At 46.3% G+C, this 12,425-nt stretch overlaps 1 protein-coding gene across 2 annotated transcripts in view; it reads right to left on the bottom strand.

The window, feature by feature from the left end:
* The window catches only part of glb1l (galactosidase, beta 1-like), a 60,554-nt gene that overhangs the window by 6,029 nt on the left and 42,100 nt on the right, over positions 1 to 12,425 (bottom strand). For both annotated transcript variants that reach the window (XM_080199637.1, XM_080199636.1), the window contains exons 13-15: positions 10,647 to 10,757; positions 10,420 to 10,551; positions 7,749 to 7,961 (exon numbers count right to left, since the gene is read on the bottom strand). In XM_080199637.1, coding sequence (XP_080055763.1) covers positions 7,749 to 7,961; positions 10,420 to 10,551; positions 10,647 to 10,757 — 456 coding nt within the window. The remainder of the gene's footprint in view (positions 1 to 7,748; positions 7,962 to 10,419; positions 10,552 to 10,646; positions 10,758 to 12,425) is intronic.

A 12,425-nucleotide genomic window follows, 5' to 3' on the forward strand; every position in this document is an offset into this window, starting at 1 on the left:
TCTTTATTAGTTCAAGCATCAAGTTTAAGAGCAAGGAGGTTATGCTGGAAATGTATAAAACATTGGTTAGGCCACAGCTGGAGTATTGTGTGCAGTTCTGGAATCCACATTATAGGAGCAATGTGATAACACTGGAAACGGTGCAAAGGAAATTCACCAGGATGCTGCCTGGGCTGGAGCGTTTTAATTATGATGAGAGATTGGATAAACTGGGATTGTTCCCTTGGTAAGAAGTCTCACAACACCAGGTTACAGTCCAACAGGTTTATTTGATAGTACACGCCACAAGCTTTCGGAGCGCTGTTCCTTCGACAGGTGAGTGGTGAGTTCTTTCCATTCACTCAGTGGAACTCTCCACTCACCTGATGAAAGAACAGCGTTCTGAAAAGGTTGTGGTGTTTATTACCAAATCAACCTGTTGGACTTTAACCTGGTGTTGTGAGACTTCTTATTGTGTTTACCCCAGTCCAACGCCAGCATCTCCACATCATTGTTTCCTTGGAGCAGAGGAGACTGAGGGAGGACATGATTGAGATGTATAAAATGAAGAAGGACATAAATAGGAAGAATCTTTTCCCCTTGATGCAGTGATCAATGACCAGGGGGCAGAGATTTAAGGCACGGAGCAGGGTGTTTCGTGGGGATGAGAGGAAAAGCTATTTCACCCAAAAGGTGATGGGAGTCTGGAATTCATTGCCTGAAAGCGTGGTGGAGGCAGAGACCCTCACAACATTTAGACATGCACTTGTGATGCCAAGGCACATTGCTGGAATTTGGGATTAGCATAATTGGGTGGTTTGTCTTTGACTGGCACAGATGCAATGGGCCAAAGGGTCTTCTTCCGTGTTGTAAGCCTCTCTGGTTCTATGACTGTGACTCAGAACCAACAGTCCTGCAATAATTTTGGCTGTTAGTGCTTTCCTGGGAGACGCCATTCCCCCCACAGAATCCAAGGTGGTATATCTGTGTGGCAGCATGGTGGCAAATGGTTAGCACTGCTGCCTCATAGCACCAGGGACCCAGGGTGACATAAAGGATAGCACTGTTGCCTCACAGTGCCAGGGACCCGGGGTGGCACGGTGGCAAATGGTTAGCACTGCTGCCTCATAGCACCAGGGACCCAGGGTGGCACAAAGGATAGCACCACTCCCTCACTGCCAGGGACCCGGGGCAGCACGGTGGCACAGTGATTAACGCTGCTGCCTCACAGCATCGGGGAGCCGGGTTCAATTTCCGGCTTCGGGTCTCTGTGTGGAGTTTGTATGTTCTCCCCATGTCTGCGTGGGTTTCTTCCGGGTGCTCTTGCTTCCTCCCACTGTCTAAAGATGCGCTGGTTAGGTTGATTGGTCATGCTAAATTGACCCTATTGTCGGGGCAGGAGAGGGTAGCAGGGTAAATATGTGGGGTTATGGGAATAGGGCCTGGGTGAGATTGTAGTCAGTGCAAAGTCAAGGTGGCTGTGATTCCTTCCGCACTGTTGGGATTATGTGATCTGTTTTGCCAGGGAATAGCCACAAGAGGTTCCTGCATTGTCTGCCTAATCCTGTTACTCTGCCTGGTGATCACCCTTTCTGCTGTGAAGTATTAGCGTGTGGTGAGACCAGCTCTCTGCATGTAAACTTATGAAAGGCCAGTGTGAGACAACCTGAGATTCAGCCAGAATTTGGATTGGTTAACTGTTGGTAAGTGTTTCTCTTTATTTCCCACTTTATATTCAGTACTTCTTTTTGTGTAAAAGCCTAGTTTAATAAGCAACTGACCCAGTTAGCTGAGTGGCAGTTATCTGTCAATCAACTGAAGCCTGATTAGGGCCTCAATAGGTATGAACACTGAGGAATTTTAAACTGGTGTGTGAGTCATCCTAGCTCACCCCAGCTGTATATAAGACAGTGGTTTTGGCAAGTATACGACCAATGAGCCCGCACATACGAGTGTGAGAGAGACTGCAGCCAGAGGGAAATTCAGCCAGAGTGAGGGTACCGGGAATTCAATGCTGAGGGCAAAGAGATGCTGATTTGGAGGAGGTGAGAGGCAGACCTGCAAGGGAGAGTCGAGGGTAAGTTGGAGATAGCAAGATATCAAACTGTGATGTCACAGCCAGCAGGTAACCGATTGGGCCGCTAACCGGTAAGTAGTTTTTCTTTCTTTTTTCTCTTTTCTGGCCTTGGTATTGTAGTTGTTGGAAAGTTAACTTAAATCATAGCAGGAGATCCCAGACCCCTATCATAAGAACATAAGAAATAGGAGCAGGAGTAGGCCATCTAGCCCTTCAAGCCTGCCCCGCCATTCAACAAGATCATGATCATGCTCCTCTTGTGTGATGTGGGAATTCAGGAACTCTTCCTCTGACAAGGTGCTGCATAGGAGACTGTTAAATAAGTGCCCATGGTATGAAGGGTAAGATCTTGGCAAGGATAGAGGATTGGCTGATTGGCAGAAGGCAGAGGATGGGGATAAAGGGGTCTTTTTCAGGATGGCAGCCGGTGACTAGTGGTGTGCCTCAGGGGTCAGTGCTGGGACCACAATTTTTCACAATTTACATTAACGATTTGGAGGAAGGAACTGAAGGCAGTGTTGCTAAGTTTGCAGATGATACAAAGATATGTAGAGGGACAGATAATATTGAGGAAGCAGGGAGGCTGCAGAAGGTCTTGGACAGGTTAGGAGAGTGGGCAAAGAAGTGGCAGATGGAATACAATGTGGAAAAGTGTGAAGTTTTGCACTTTGGAAGGAGGAATGGCGGCATAGACTATTTTGTAAATGGGAAAATGCTTAGGGAATCAGAAACACAAAGGGACTTGGGAATCCTTGTTCAAGATTTGCTTAAGGTTAATGTGCAGGTTCAGTCAACAGTTAGAAAGGCAAATGCAATGTTAGCATTCATGTCGAAAGGGCTAGAATACAAGAGCAGGGATGTACTTCTGAGGCTGTATAAGGGTCGGATCAGACCCTATTTGGAGAATTGTGAGCAGTTTTGGACCCCATATCGAAGGAAGGATTTGCTGGTCTTGGAAAGGGTCCAGAGGATGTTCACAAGAATGATCCCTGGAATGAACAGCTTGTCGTATAATGAACGGTTGAGGACTCTGGGTCTGTACTTGTTGGAGTTTAGAAGGATGAGGGGGGGAGTCTTATTGAAACTTAAAGGATACTGTGAGGCCTGGATAGAGTGGACGTGGAGAGGATGTTTCCAGTAGTAGGAAAAACCAGAACCAGAGGACACAACCTCAGGCTAAAACAGAGATAAGGAGGAATTTCTTCAGCCAGAGAGTAGTGAATCTGTGGAACTCTTTGCCACAAAAGGCTGTGGAGGCCAGGTCATTGAATGTCTTTAAAACAGAGATAGATAGGTTCTTGATTAATAAGGGGTCAAGGGTTATGGGGAAAAGGCAGGAGAATGGGGATGAGAAAAATATCAGCCATGATTGAATGGGGGAGCAGACACGATGGGCCGATTGGCCTAATTGTGCTCCGATGTCTGATGGTCTTCCGGTGTCCCTGGCTCCTTCACATTGCAAGAAGTGTGTCCAACTGCAGCTCCTGTTAGACCACTGGACAGCTCTGGAACTGCAGATGTATTCCCTTTGGAGCATCCATGATGTGACTCCGCCAATGTTGTCTATCTGATACGCTGCAGGAAAGGATGTCCCGAGGCATGGTACGTTGGGGAGACCATGCAGATACTACAACAACAGATGAACAGACCCTGCACGACAATCACAACGTAGGAGTGTTCCCTTCCGGTCGGGGAACACTTCAGCGGTCACAGGCTTTCAGCCTTCGATCTTCGGCTAAGCATTCTCCAAGGCAACCTTCAACTCACACGACAGCGCAGAATCGCTGAACAAAAACTGATAGCCAAGTTCTGCACACATAGGGGACTTTAACTTTCCCAATATTGACTGAGACGCCAGAGCATTAGGGGCTCGGATAGAGAAATTTATTGTGTATTCAGGAAGAATTTCTCATTCAGTAAGTGGATGGCCCGACTAGAGAGGGGGCAAAACTTGACTTCCTCTTGAGAAATGAGGAAGGACAGGTGACAGAAGTGTTAGTGAGGGATCACTTTGGGACCAGTGACCATAATTTTAAAGATAGCTGTGGAGAGCAATAGGTCTGGCCCAAAAGTTAAAATTATAAATTAGGACAAGGCCAATTTTGATGGTATTAGGAACTTTCAAAAGTTGACTGGGGGAATTTGTCTACCTAATATGCAAAGGGCTTCTGGTAAATGGGAGGTTTTCAAAAGTATGTTTACCAGATTCAGGATAAACACATTCCTTTTAGAGTGAAGGGCAACACTTTACAGATGCATCATAGAAAGCATTCTTTCTGGTTGTATCACAGTTTGGTATGACTCCTGCTCTGCCCAAGACTGCAAGAAACTACAAAAGGCCGTGAATGTAGCCCAATCCATTGACTCTCTCTACAGTTCCCGCTGCCTCAGCAAAGTAGCCAGCATAATCAAGGACCCACACACCCCAGACATTCTCTCTTCCACTTCTTCCCTCAGGGAAAAAAATACAAAAGTCTGAGGACGCATACCAACCGACTCAAGAACAGCTTCTTCCCTGCTGCTGTCAAACTTGCATTAAGTTGACCTTCCTCTTCATCCTAGCTATGACTGTAACACTACATTAGAACATAGAACATAGAACACTACAGCACAAACAGGCCCTTCGGCCCACGAGTTGCGCCGATCACATCAACACCTACCAACCTACAGACCTATCTATAACCCTCAATCTCATTAAACCCCATATACTCATCCAGAAGTCTTTTAAAAGACCCCAGCGAGTTCGCCTCCACCACCACTGACGGCAGCCGATTCCATTCACTCACCACCCTCTGAGTGAAAAACTTACCCCTAACATCACTTCTGAACTTCCCTCCCTGCACCTTAAATCTGTGTCCTCTCGTAGCAACCATTTCAACCCAGGGAAATAGCTTCTGAGAGTCCACCCTATCTATTCCTCTCAACATTTTGTAAACTTCTATCAGGTCACCTCTCAACCTTCGTCTCTCCAGGGAAAAGAGTCCCAGCTCCCTCAACCTAACTTCATAAGGCATGCCTCCCAGTCCAGGCAACATCCTTGTAAATCTCCTCTGTACCCTCTCAATAGCTTCTACATCTTTCCTATAGTGAGGCGACCAGAACTGCGCACAATACTCTAAATGAGGCCTGACAAGGGTCTTATAAAGTTGCAGCATTACCTCCCGACTCCTAAACTCAATCCCTCGATTAATGAAGGCCAGTACACCATACGCCTTCTTGACCACATCCTCCACCTGCGAGGCCGATTTAAGAGTCCTGTGGACCCGGACCCCAAGGTCCTTCTGCTCTTCAACACTACTCAGACTCCTGCCCTTGATAGTGTACTCGTTCATCCCGTTGGTTCTGCCAAAATGGACGACTACACATTTATCTGCGTTGAAGTCCATCTGCCACTTCTCCGCCTAGTCCTGCATCCTATTTATGTCCTGCTGCAACTTTTGACATCCTTCCAGACCATCCACAACACCACCGACCTTTGTGTCATCGGCGAACTTACTAACCCATCCCTCCACTTCCTCATCCAGGTCATTTATGAAAATGACAAACAGCAAGGGTCCTAGAACAGATCACAGGGGCACTCCACAGGTGACCGACGTCCATGCAGAAAAAGTCCCATCCACAACCACTCTCTGCCTTCTGCAGGCAAGCCAGTTCTGGATCCACAAGGCCAAAGGCCCTTGGATCCCATGCCCTCTCACCTTCTCAAGAAGTCTTGCATGGGGGACCTTATCAAACGCCTTGCTGAAGTCCATGTACACTACGTCCACGGCACTTCCTTCGTCAATGTGTTCAGTCACATTATCGAAGAACTCAACTAGGCTTGTAAGGCACGACCTGCCCTTGACAAATCCATGCTGACTATTCCTGATCATGTCAAACCTCTCCAAATGTTTTAAATCTTGTCCCTCAGAAGCCTCTCCATCAGCTTACCAACTACTGAGGTCAGACTCACCGGTCGGTAATTTCCCGGGCTATCTCTGTTCCCTTTCTTGAAAATAGGAACTACATCCGCAATCCTCCAATCCTCCGGAACCTCTCCCGTCTGCATTGACGACGCAAAGATCATCGCCAGGGGCTCTGCAATCTCTTCCCTCGCCTCCCACAGTATCCTGGGGTACATCCCATCTGGTCCAGGCGACTTATCTACCTTGATAGAATTCAAAAGTTCCAACACATCCTCCACCTTAATATTCACGTACTCAATCTTTTCCATCTGCTGCAAATCCATAACAAAATCTCCCAGATCAGCTTCCACTGTGAATACTGAGGCGAAGTACTCGTTAAGCACCTCTGCCATTTCTTCTGGTTCCACACAAACCTTTCCCCCCTCACCTTTTATCGGTCCTATCCCTTCTCTTCTTATCCTTTTACCTTTCACATATTTATAGAAGGCCTTGGGATTCTCCTTAATCTTACCCGCCAAGGTCTTCTCATGATCCCTTCTGGCTCTCCTAATTTCCCTTTTAAGTTCCTTCCTACAGTCCTTATACTCCTCAAGATCTTTAACCTCTCCTAATTCCCTGAACCTCTTATACACCTTCCCTTTCCTCCTGACTAGGTTCAACACAGCCTTTGTGCACCACGGTTCCCGCGACCTACCAAAACCCCCTTGTCTCATCGGAACGTTGTCATTCAGAGCTCCAGACAAACATTCCTTGAATATCCGCCACCTTCCTTCGGTACTTTTCCCTAAGAACGCCTCCTTCCAGTTTATTTGTCCAAGTAACTTCCTGACTTCTTCGTATCTCCCCTTACTCCAGACAAACACCTTCCTAGCCTGCCTGATCCTATCTCGTTCCAATGCAATTGTGATGGAGATAGAATTATGGTCACCATTTCCAAGATGCTCTCCTACCGAAAGATCCATCACCTGCCCTGGTTCATTCGCCAGTACCAGGTCAAGTACAGCCTCTCCCCTCGTAGGCTTATCCACATACTGTGTCAGGAAACCTTCCTGAACACACCTAACAAACTCCTCCCCATCCAAACCCCTTACCCTAGGGATATTCCAGTCGATGTTTGGGAAATTGAAGTCTCCCATCACGACAACTCTGTTATTAAAACATCTCTCCAGAATCTGTTTCCCTATCTGCACTTCAACTTCCCTGTCACTATTGGGCAGCCTATAGAATACACCCAGCAAAGTTTTTGACCCTTTGCTGTTTGTAACTTCCACCCACAGAGACTCTGTAGATAGTCCCTCCACGGCATCCTCTTTCTCTGCAGCCATGACACTGTCCCTGATCAACAGTGCCACTCCACCACCCCTTCTGCCACCCTCCCTGTCCTTCCTGAAGCACCTGAAGCCTGGCACCTGAAGTACCCAGTCCTGTCCCTGAGACATCCAAGTCTCCGTAATGCCACATTCTGCACCCTCTCCTTTCCTTCTCTATGAACGGTATGCTTTGTCCGCATAGCGCACAAGAAACAATACTTAACGCTGTATACTCATACATGTGACAATAATAAAATAAATCAAATCAAAATGGTAGAAGTAGTGAACCCTGGATGATTTGGGTTATTGAGGCCCTGGAGTCACGGTGATCGGTAGTATCTATTTTACTCTCTAAATAGCTAAATCTGTTAATAAATAGTGTTACACCACTTGATGGTCACCACTCTTTCCAAGATATTACACACCCCTCCCGCAATCATCCCAATATCTCATAAACACACCCAGGTACACACTCACCTTGGCCCAGCCTTGCAGCCAAATATAAGTATCCTGAGCCTTTGGTGACATGAAGGTTCCATAGTAGAAGGTGGGTCCCTCACCCATTGAGCTCACTCCTTCATTAGGTGCAGAATGCGGCCAGCCTTTTCCAACGACATTATCTATTGCCAAGGTGAACATGGACCAGTTGGTGAGTTGAGTGGTGACAAGTGACAGGTTTTTTATCAGGCCCTGTTTAGAAAGTGAGAGGCAATGAGTTCAAAGTGAGGCTTTTCAAAGTGACAGTCTTATTCAATCCTCTGTTCCATTGACTCGATGAGGTAATGCCCTGTTTGCCCTGCTCCTGGCCCCAAGTACAGGAGCAGGAGGAGCTCAGTCTGCACAGAGTCATCCTCTGTCACCCAGTGAGGTACTGACCCACACTCACACACACATATACACACACACAACACACACAATTCTTACAAAACTCATCTCCAGATCCTGTATTCTCAGCCCCCTACTATACTCTTTTATACCTATGACTGTGTGGCTAAATTCCCCTCCAACTTGATTTTCAAGTCTGCTGATCTCAAACAATGACGAGACAGAGTACAGGAAACAGATAGCGAATCTGGTGAACTGGTGCGGCAACAATAATCTCTCCCTCAATGTCAACAAAATGAAGAAGATAGTCATCAGCCTCAGGAAGCATAAAGGAGAACATGCCCCTGTCTACATCAACAGGGACAAAGCAAAAAGGGTCAAGAGCTTCACGTTTTTAGGTGTCCAGATCACCAACAATCTGTCCAGGTCCCCCCATGCCGATGCTATAGTTAAGAAAGCCCACCAATGCCTCTACTTTCTCAGAAGACGAAGGAAATTTGGCATGAAAGCTACGACTCTCCAACTTTTACAGATGCACTACAGAAAGCATTCTTTCTGGTTGTATCACAGCTTGGTATGGGCTCCTGCTCTGCCCAAGACCGCAAGAAACTACAATGGGTTGTGAATGAAGTTGGCATATGATGTTGCAGTTATATAGAACGTTGGTTAGGCCACATTTGGAATACTGCGTCCAGTTCTGGTCGTCACACTATCAGAAGGACATGGAGGCTTTGGAGAGAGTACAGAAAAGGTTTACCAGGATGTTGCCTGGTATGGAGGGTCTTAGCTATGAGGAGAGATTGAGTAAACTAGGATTGTTCTCCCTGGAAAGACAGAGGTTGAGGGGTGACCTAATAGAAGTTTATAAAATTATGAAGGGCATAGATAGGGTGAACAGTTGGAAGCTTTTTCCCAGGTCAGAAATGACAAACACAAGGGTCACAAGTTCAAGGTAAGGTGGGGGGGGTAAGGTTCAATACAGATATGTGGGGTGGTTTTTCACACAGAGGGTGGTGGGGGCCTGGAATGCACTACCAAGCAAGGTGGTTGCGGCAGACACACTAGGATCATTTAAGACTTATCCAGATAGTGACATGAACAGACTGGGAATAGAGGGATACAAACGGATGGTCTAGTTAGGAACACATGATCAGTGCAGGTTTGGAGGGCCGAAGGGCCTGTTCCCGTGCTGTATTGTTCTTTGTTCTAGTTCATCATGCAAACCATCAACTCTGTCTATATTTCCCAGAGCCTTGTAAAAGCAGCCAGCATAATCAAAGACTCCACTCACCCCGGACATTCTCTCTTCCACCTTCCGTCGGGAAAAAGATACAAAAGTCTGAGGTCACGTACCAACCGACTCAAGAACAGCTTCTTCCCTGCTGCTGTCAGACTTTTGAATGGACCTACCTTGAACTAAGTTGATCTTTCTCTACACCCTAGCTTTGACTGTAACACTACTTTCTGCACTCTCTCCTTCTCTATGATTGGTATGCCCTGTCTGTCTTGCACACAAGAAACAATACTTTTTACTATATACTAATACAAGTGACAAAAATCAAATCATTCACACTCACTCACATATACACACTCACACTTTCTCACACTCAGACACTCACTCACACTCCAGTCATCATTTGTACCTGAAGATGGAAATGAAGAATCTCCCAGGGCTTCTCAAGAATGTTATCAGGGCAAGAAAAGTGTAACTGAGGAGGGATTGGATAGGTTGGGGTTATTTTCCTTGGACCAAAGAAGGTTGAGGGGTGATTTGATAGAGGTGTACAAAATTATAAGGCAAAGAGATAGAGTGAACAGGATAAAATTATTTCCCTTGGTGGAGAATTCTAGAACGAGGGGACATAGATTCAAGATAAGTGGCAGAAAGTGCAAACAGGACACGAGGAAGAGGTTTTTACGCAGAGGGTGGTGGGTGTCTGGAATTCCCAAGTTGGTGGTGGAGACAGAGACCCTAAAGTCTTTTAAAAAGTACCTGGGTCTGCACCTTAAGTGCTGTAAGCTACAGGGCAATGGGCCAGGTACAGGAAGGTGGGATTAGAAAGGGCACCTATGTGTCCACGGACTGACATGGACAAGATGGGCTGAATGGCCTCCTTCTGTGCTGTGATCTTTCCTGGCTATCGTTCACTGAACAACAAGTACTGCCCCCCCAGAAACCCCCCCGCCCTCCTTCACCCATCCCACAAGGCACGTTAGAGACCCAAACAGTTGCTCCAGGTCATGTGTGGATCTCACTGTCTCTCCCTAATGAGCCATACCTTTCACTGCCTCGGCCTGATGCTCCAGTGAGCCACACCTTTACCTTCGGGTCCAGTAGGTAGCTTCCAAAGTTGATGCGTCCCATGTTCTCAACCACAATGTCCAGCACGTCACCCTTGTTGCCGCTGATGTTTAAGGCAAGAATATTGTCCCGTTCCAACACACCCTGATACACCTACAACACAGATAGCAAACATCACACCCTCTTACTCTGCTGAGGGACAAGTAACCTCAAGGGTTAAAGCTGACAACCAATCATTGCTCACTCACCCCATTCACCAGGACGTACCCTCGATCGTGCACTCCATTCAGTGACATCAAAGGAAGAGGTTTCTCCATGTTTTGTGGGAGCAGAGTGCGATACAGCAAAAACCCATAATACTGAAACAGAAACAGGGCACTGGGGGTCAAAGACATTGCAAAGTCCTCACCTCCCATCTCCTTATCAGATCAGACTCGAACCAGTTCTCTGTTCACATATGAAACGTTACCATGATCCTACCTAGTGAAACATGACATGGCTATTCATCAGCACAGCTGGCTGGGCCACATCTGGATCTACCAGGCCCAGTAATCCTGCAAAACCAAAATGATCCAACTGTCTTCTGATCACAATAAGTACTTGTTGACCACTCCTCTCCTGCCCCACACACCCCCCCCCCACCCCCAACACCACTACCTCTCCTACCATCCAACCCCTTCCTCTCCCTGCTGCTGAAACAATTTTGGATCCAGTTTGGCATTTTTCCCATTGGATCCCATGATCTTTTACTTTTCTGACTAATACGTAGAGGAGATTACCAGGATGTTGCCTGGTTTGATGAGACAGTGCCTTTAAGAAATGTAGTTAAATCATGTTTCTTCTGAAGGGTATGTTTGAAATTCAGCTCTGTTTACGGTGTCACTTCATCTACTCCAGGCAACACAAACGGTGTGACTGAAGAACACTTGGTTCGAGATAATGGGATGCTTGTTTTAATCTGAACTCATGTATTTTGTTTTCTCTCTCTGGGGTTTCAGAGTAGGGTTTAATTAGGTTGATTGACAAGTGACAGTCATGTGAATGGGCAAAGTTAAGCTTACAGAGACAAGCAGGCATATTCTGCTTGGGTCTGTAAGAAGCAAGAGGTGTTTTTTCTGTCACTCTCTCCCTCTTTTTGGAGTCTGCTGGAAAAGGCAGCCTGCATACCAGCGTGTGAGCCTGTGTGTAATCTGCTAACTGATTTTGAAAAGGACTTTCAGTCCTTGCTTAAATTGGAATTAATAGAGAGAGGATAGCAGTTAAGAATTGTATGGTGTCATGTTTAGGTATTTCACTTGGTAAAAGTTAAGCTAATTCATTCACTATAATTAAATTGGATTGTTAAATAAAGTTAGAACACAGAACACTACAGCACAAACAGGCCCTTCGGCCCACAAGTTGCGCCGATCACATCTATACCTACCAAGCCATAGAACTAACTGTAACTCCCAATCCCATTAGATCCCATATACTCATCCAGAAGTCTTTTAACAAACCCCATCGCCTCTACCACCACCAATGGCAGCCAATTCCACTCACTCACTTTGTTTCCACTCACTTTGTTTTGAGGAAAAAAAAACACTGGATTAAAGCAAATTACTGCGGATACTGGAATCTGAAACCAAAAAAGAAAATGCTGGAAAATCTCAGCAGGTCTAGCTGCAAAGGTAAGGAAAGAAAAGAGCTGATGTTTCAAGTCTAGATGATCCTGAATATGTCAGCTCTTTTCTCTCCTTTCAGATGCTGCCAGACCTGCTGATTTTCCAGCATTTTCTCTTTTGTAGAACATTGAAAAACTACAGCACAAACAGGCCCTTCGGCCCACAAGTTGCACCGATCATATCCATACCTACTAGGCTTACCTATAACCCTCAATCCCATTAAATCCCATGTACTCATCCAGAAGTCTCTTAAAAGACTCCAGCGAGTTCGCCTCCACCACCACCGACGGCACCACTCACTCACCACCCTCTGAGTGAAAAACTTACCCCTGACATCTCCTCTGTACCTACTCCCCAGCACCTTAA

The sequence above is a fragment of the Carcharhinus amblyrhynchos genome, chromosome 11 (genome assembly GCF_965287045.1).
Source record: "Carcharhinus amblyrhynchos chromosome 11, sCarAmb.v2.hapA, whole genome shotgun sequence".
NCBI classification, from domain to species: domain Eukaryota; kingdom Metazoa; phylum Chordata; class Chondrichthyes; order Carcharhiniformes; family Carcharhinidae; genus Carcharhinus; species Carcharhinus amblyrhynchos.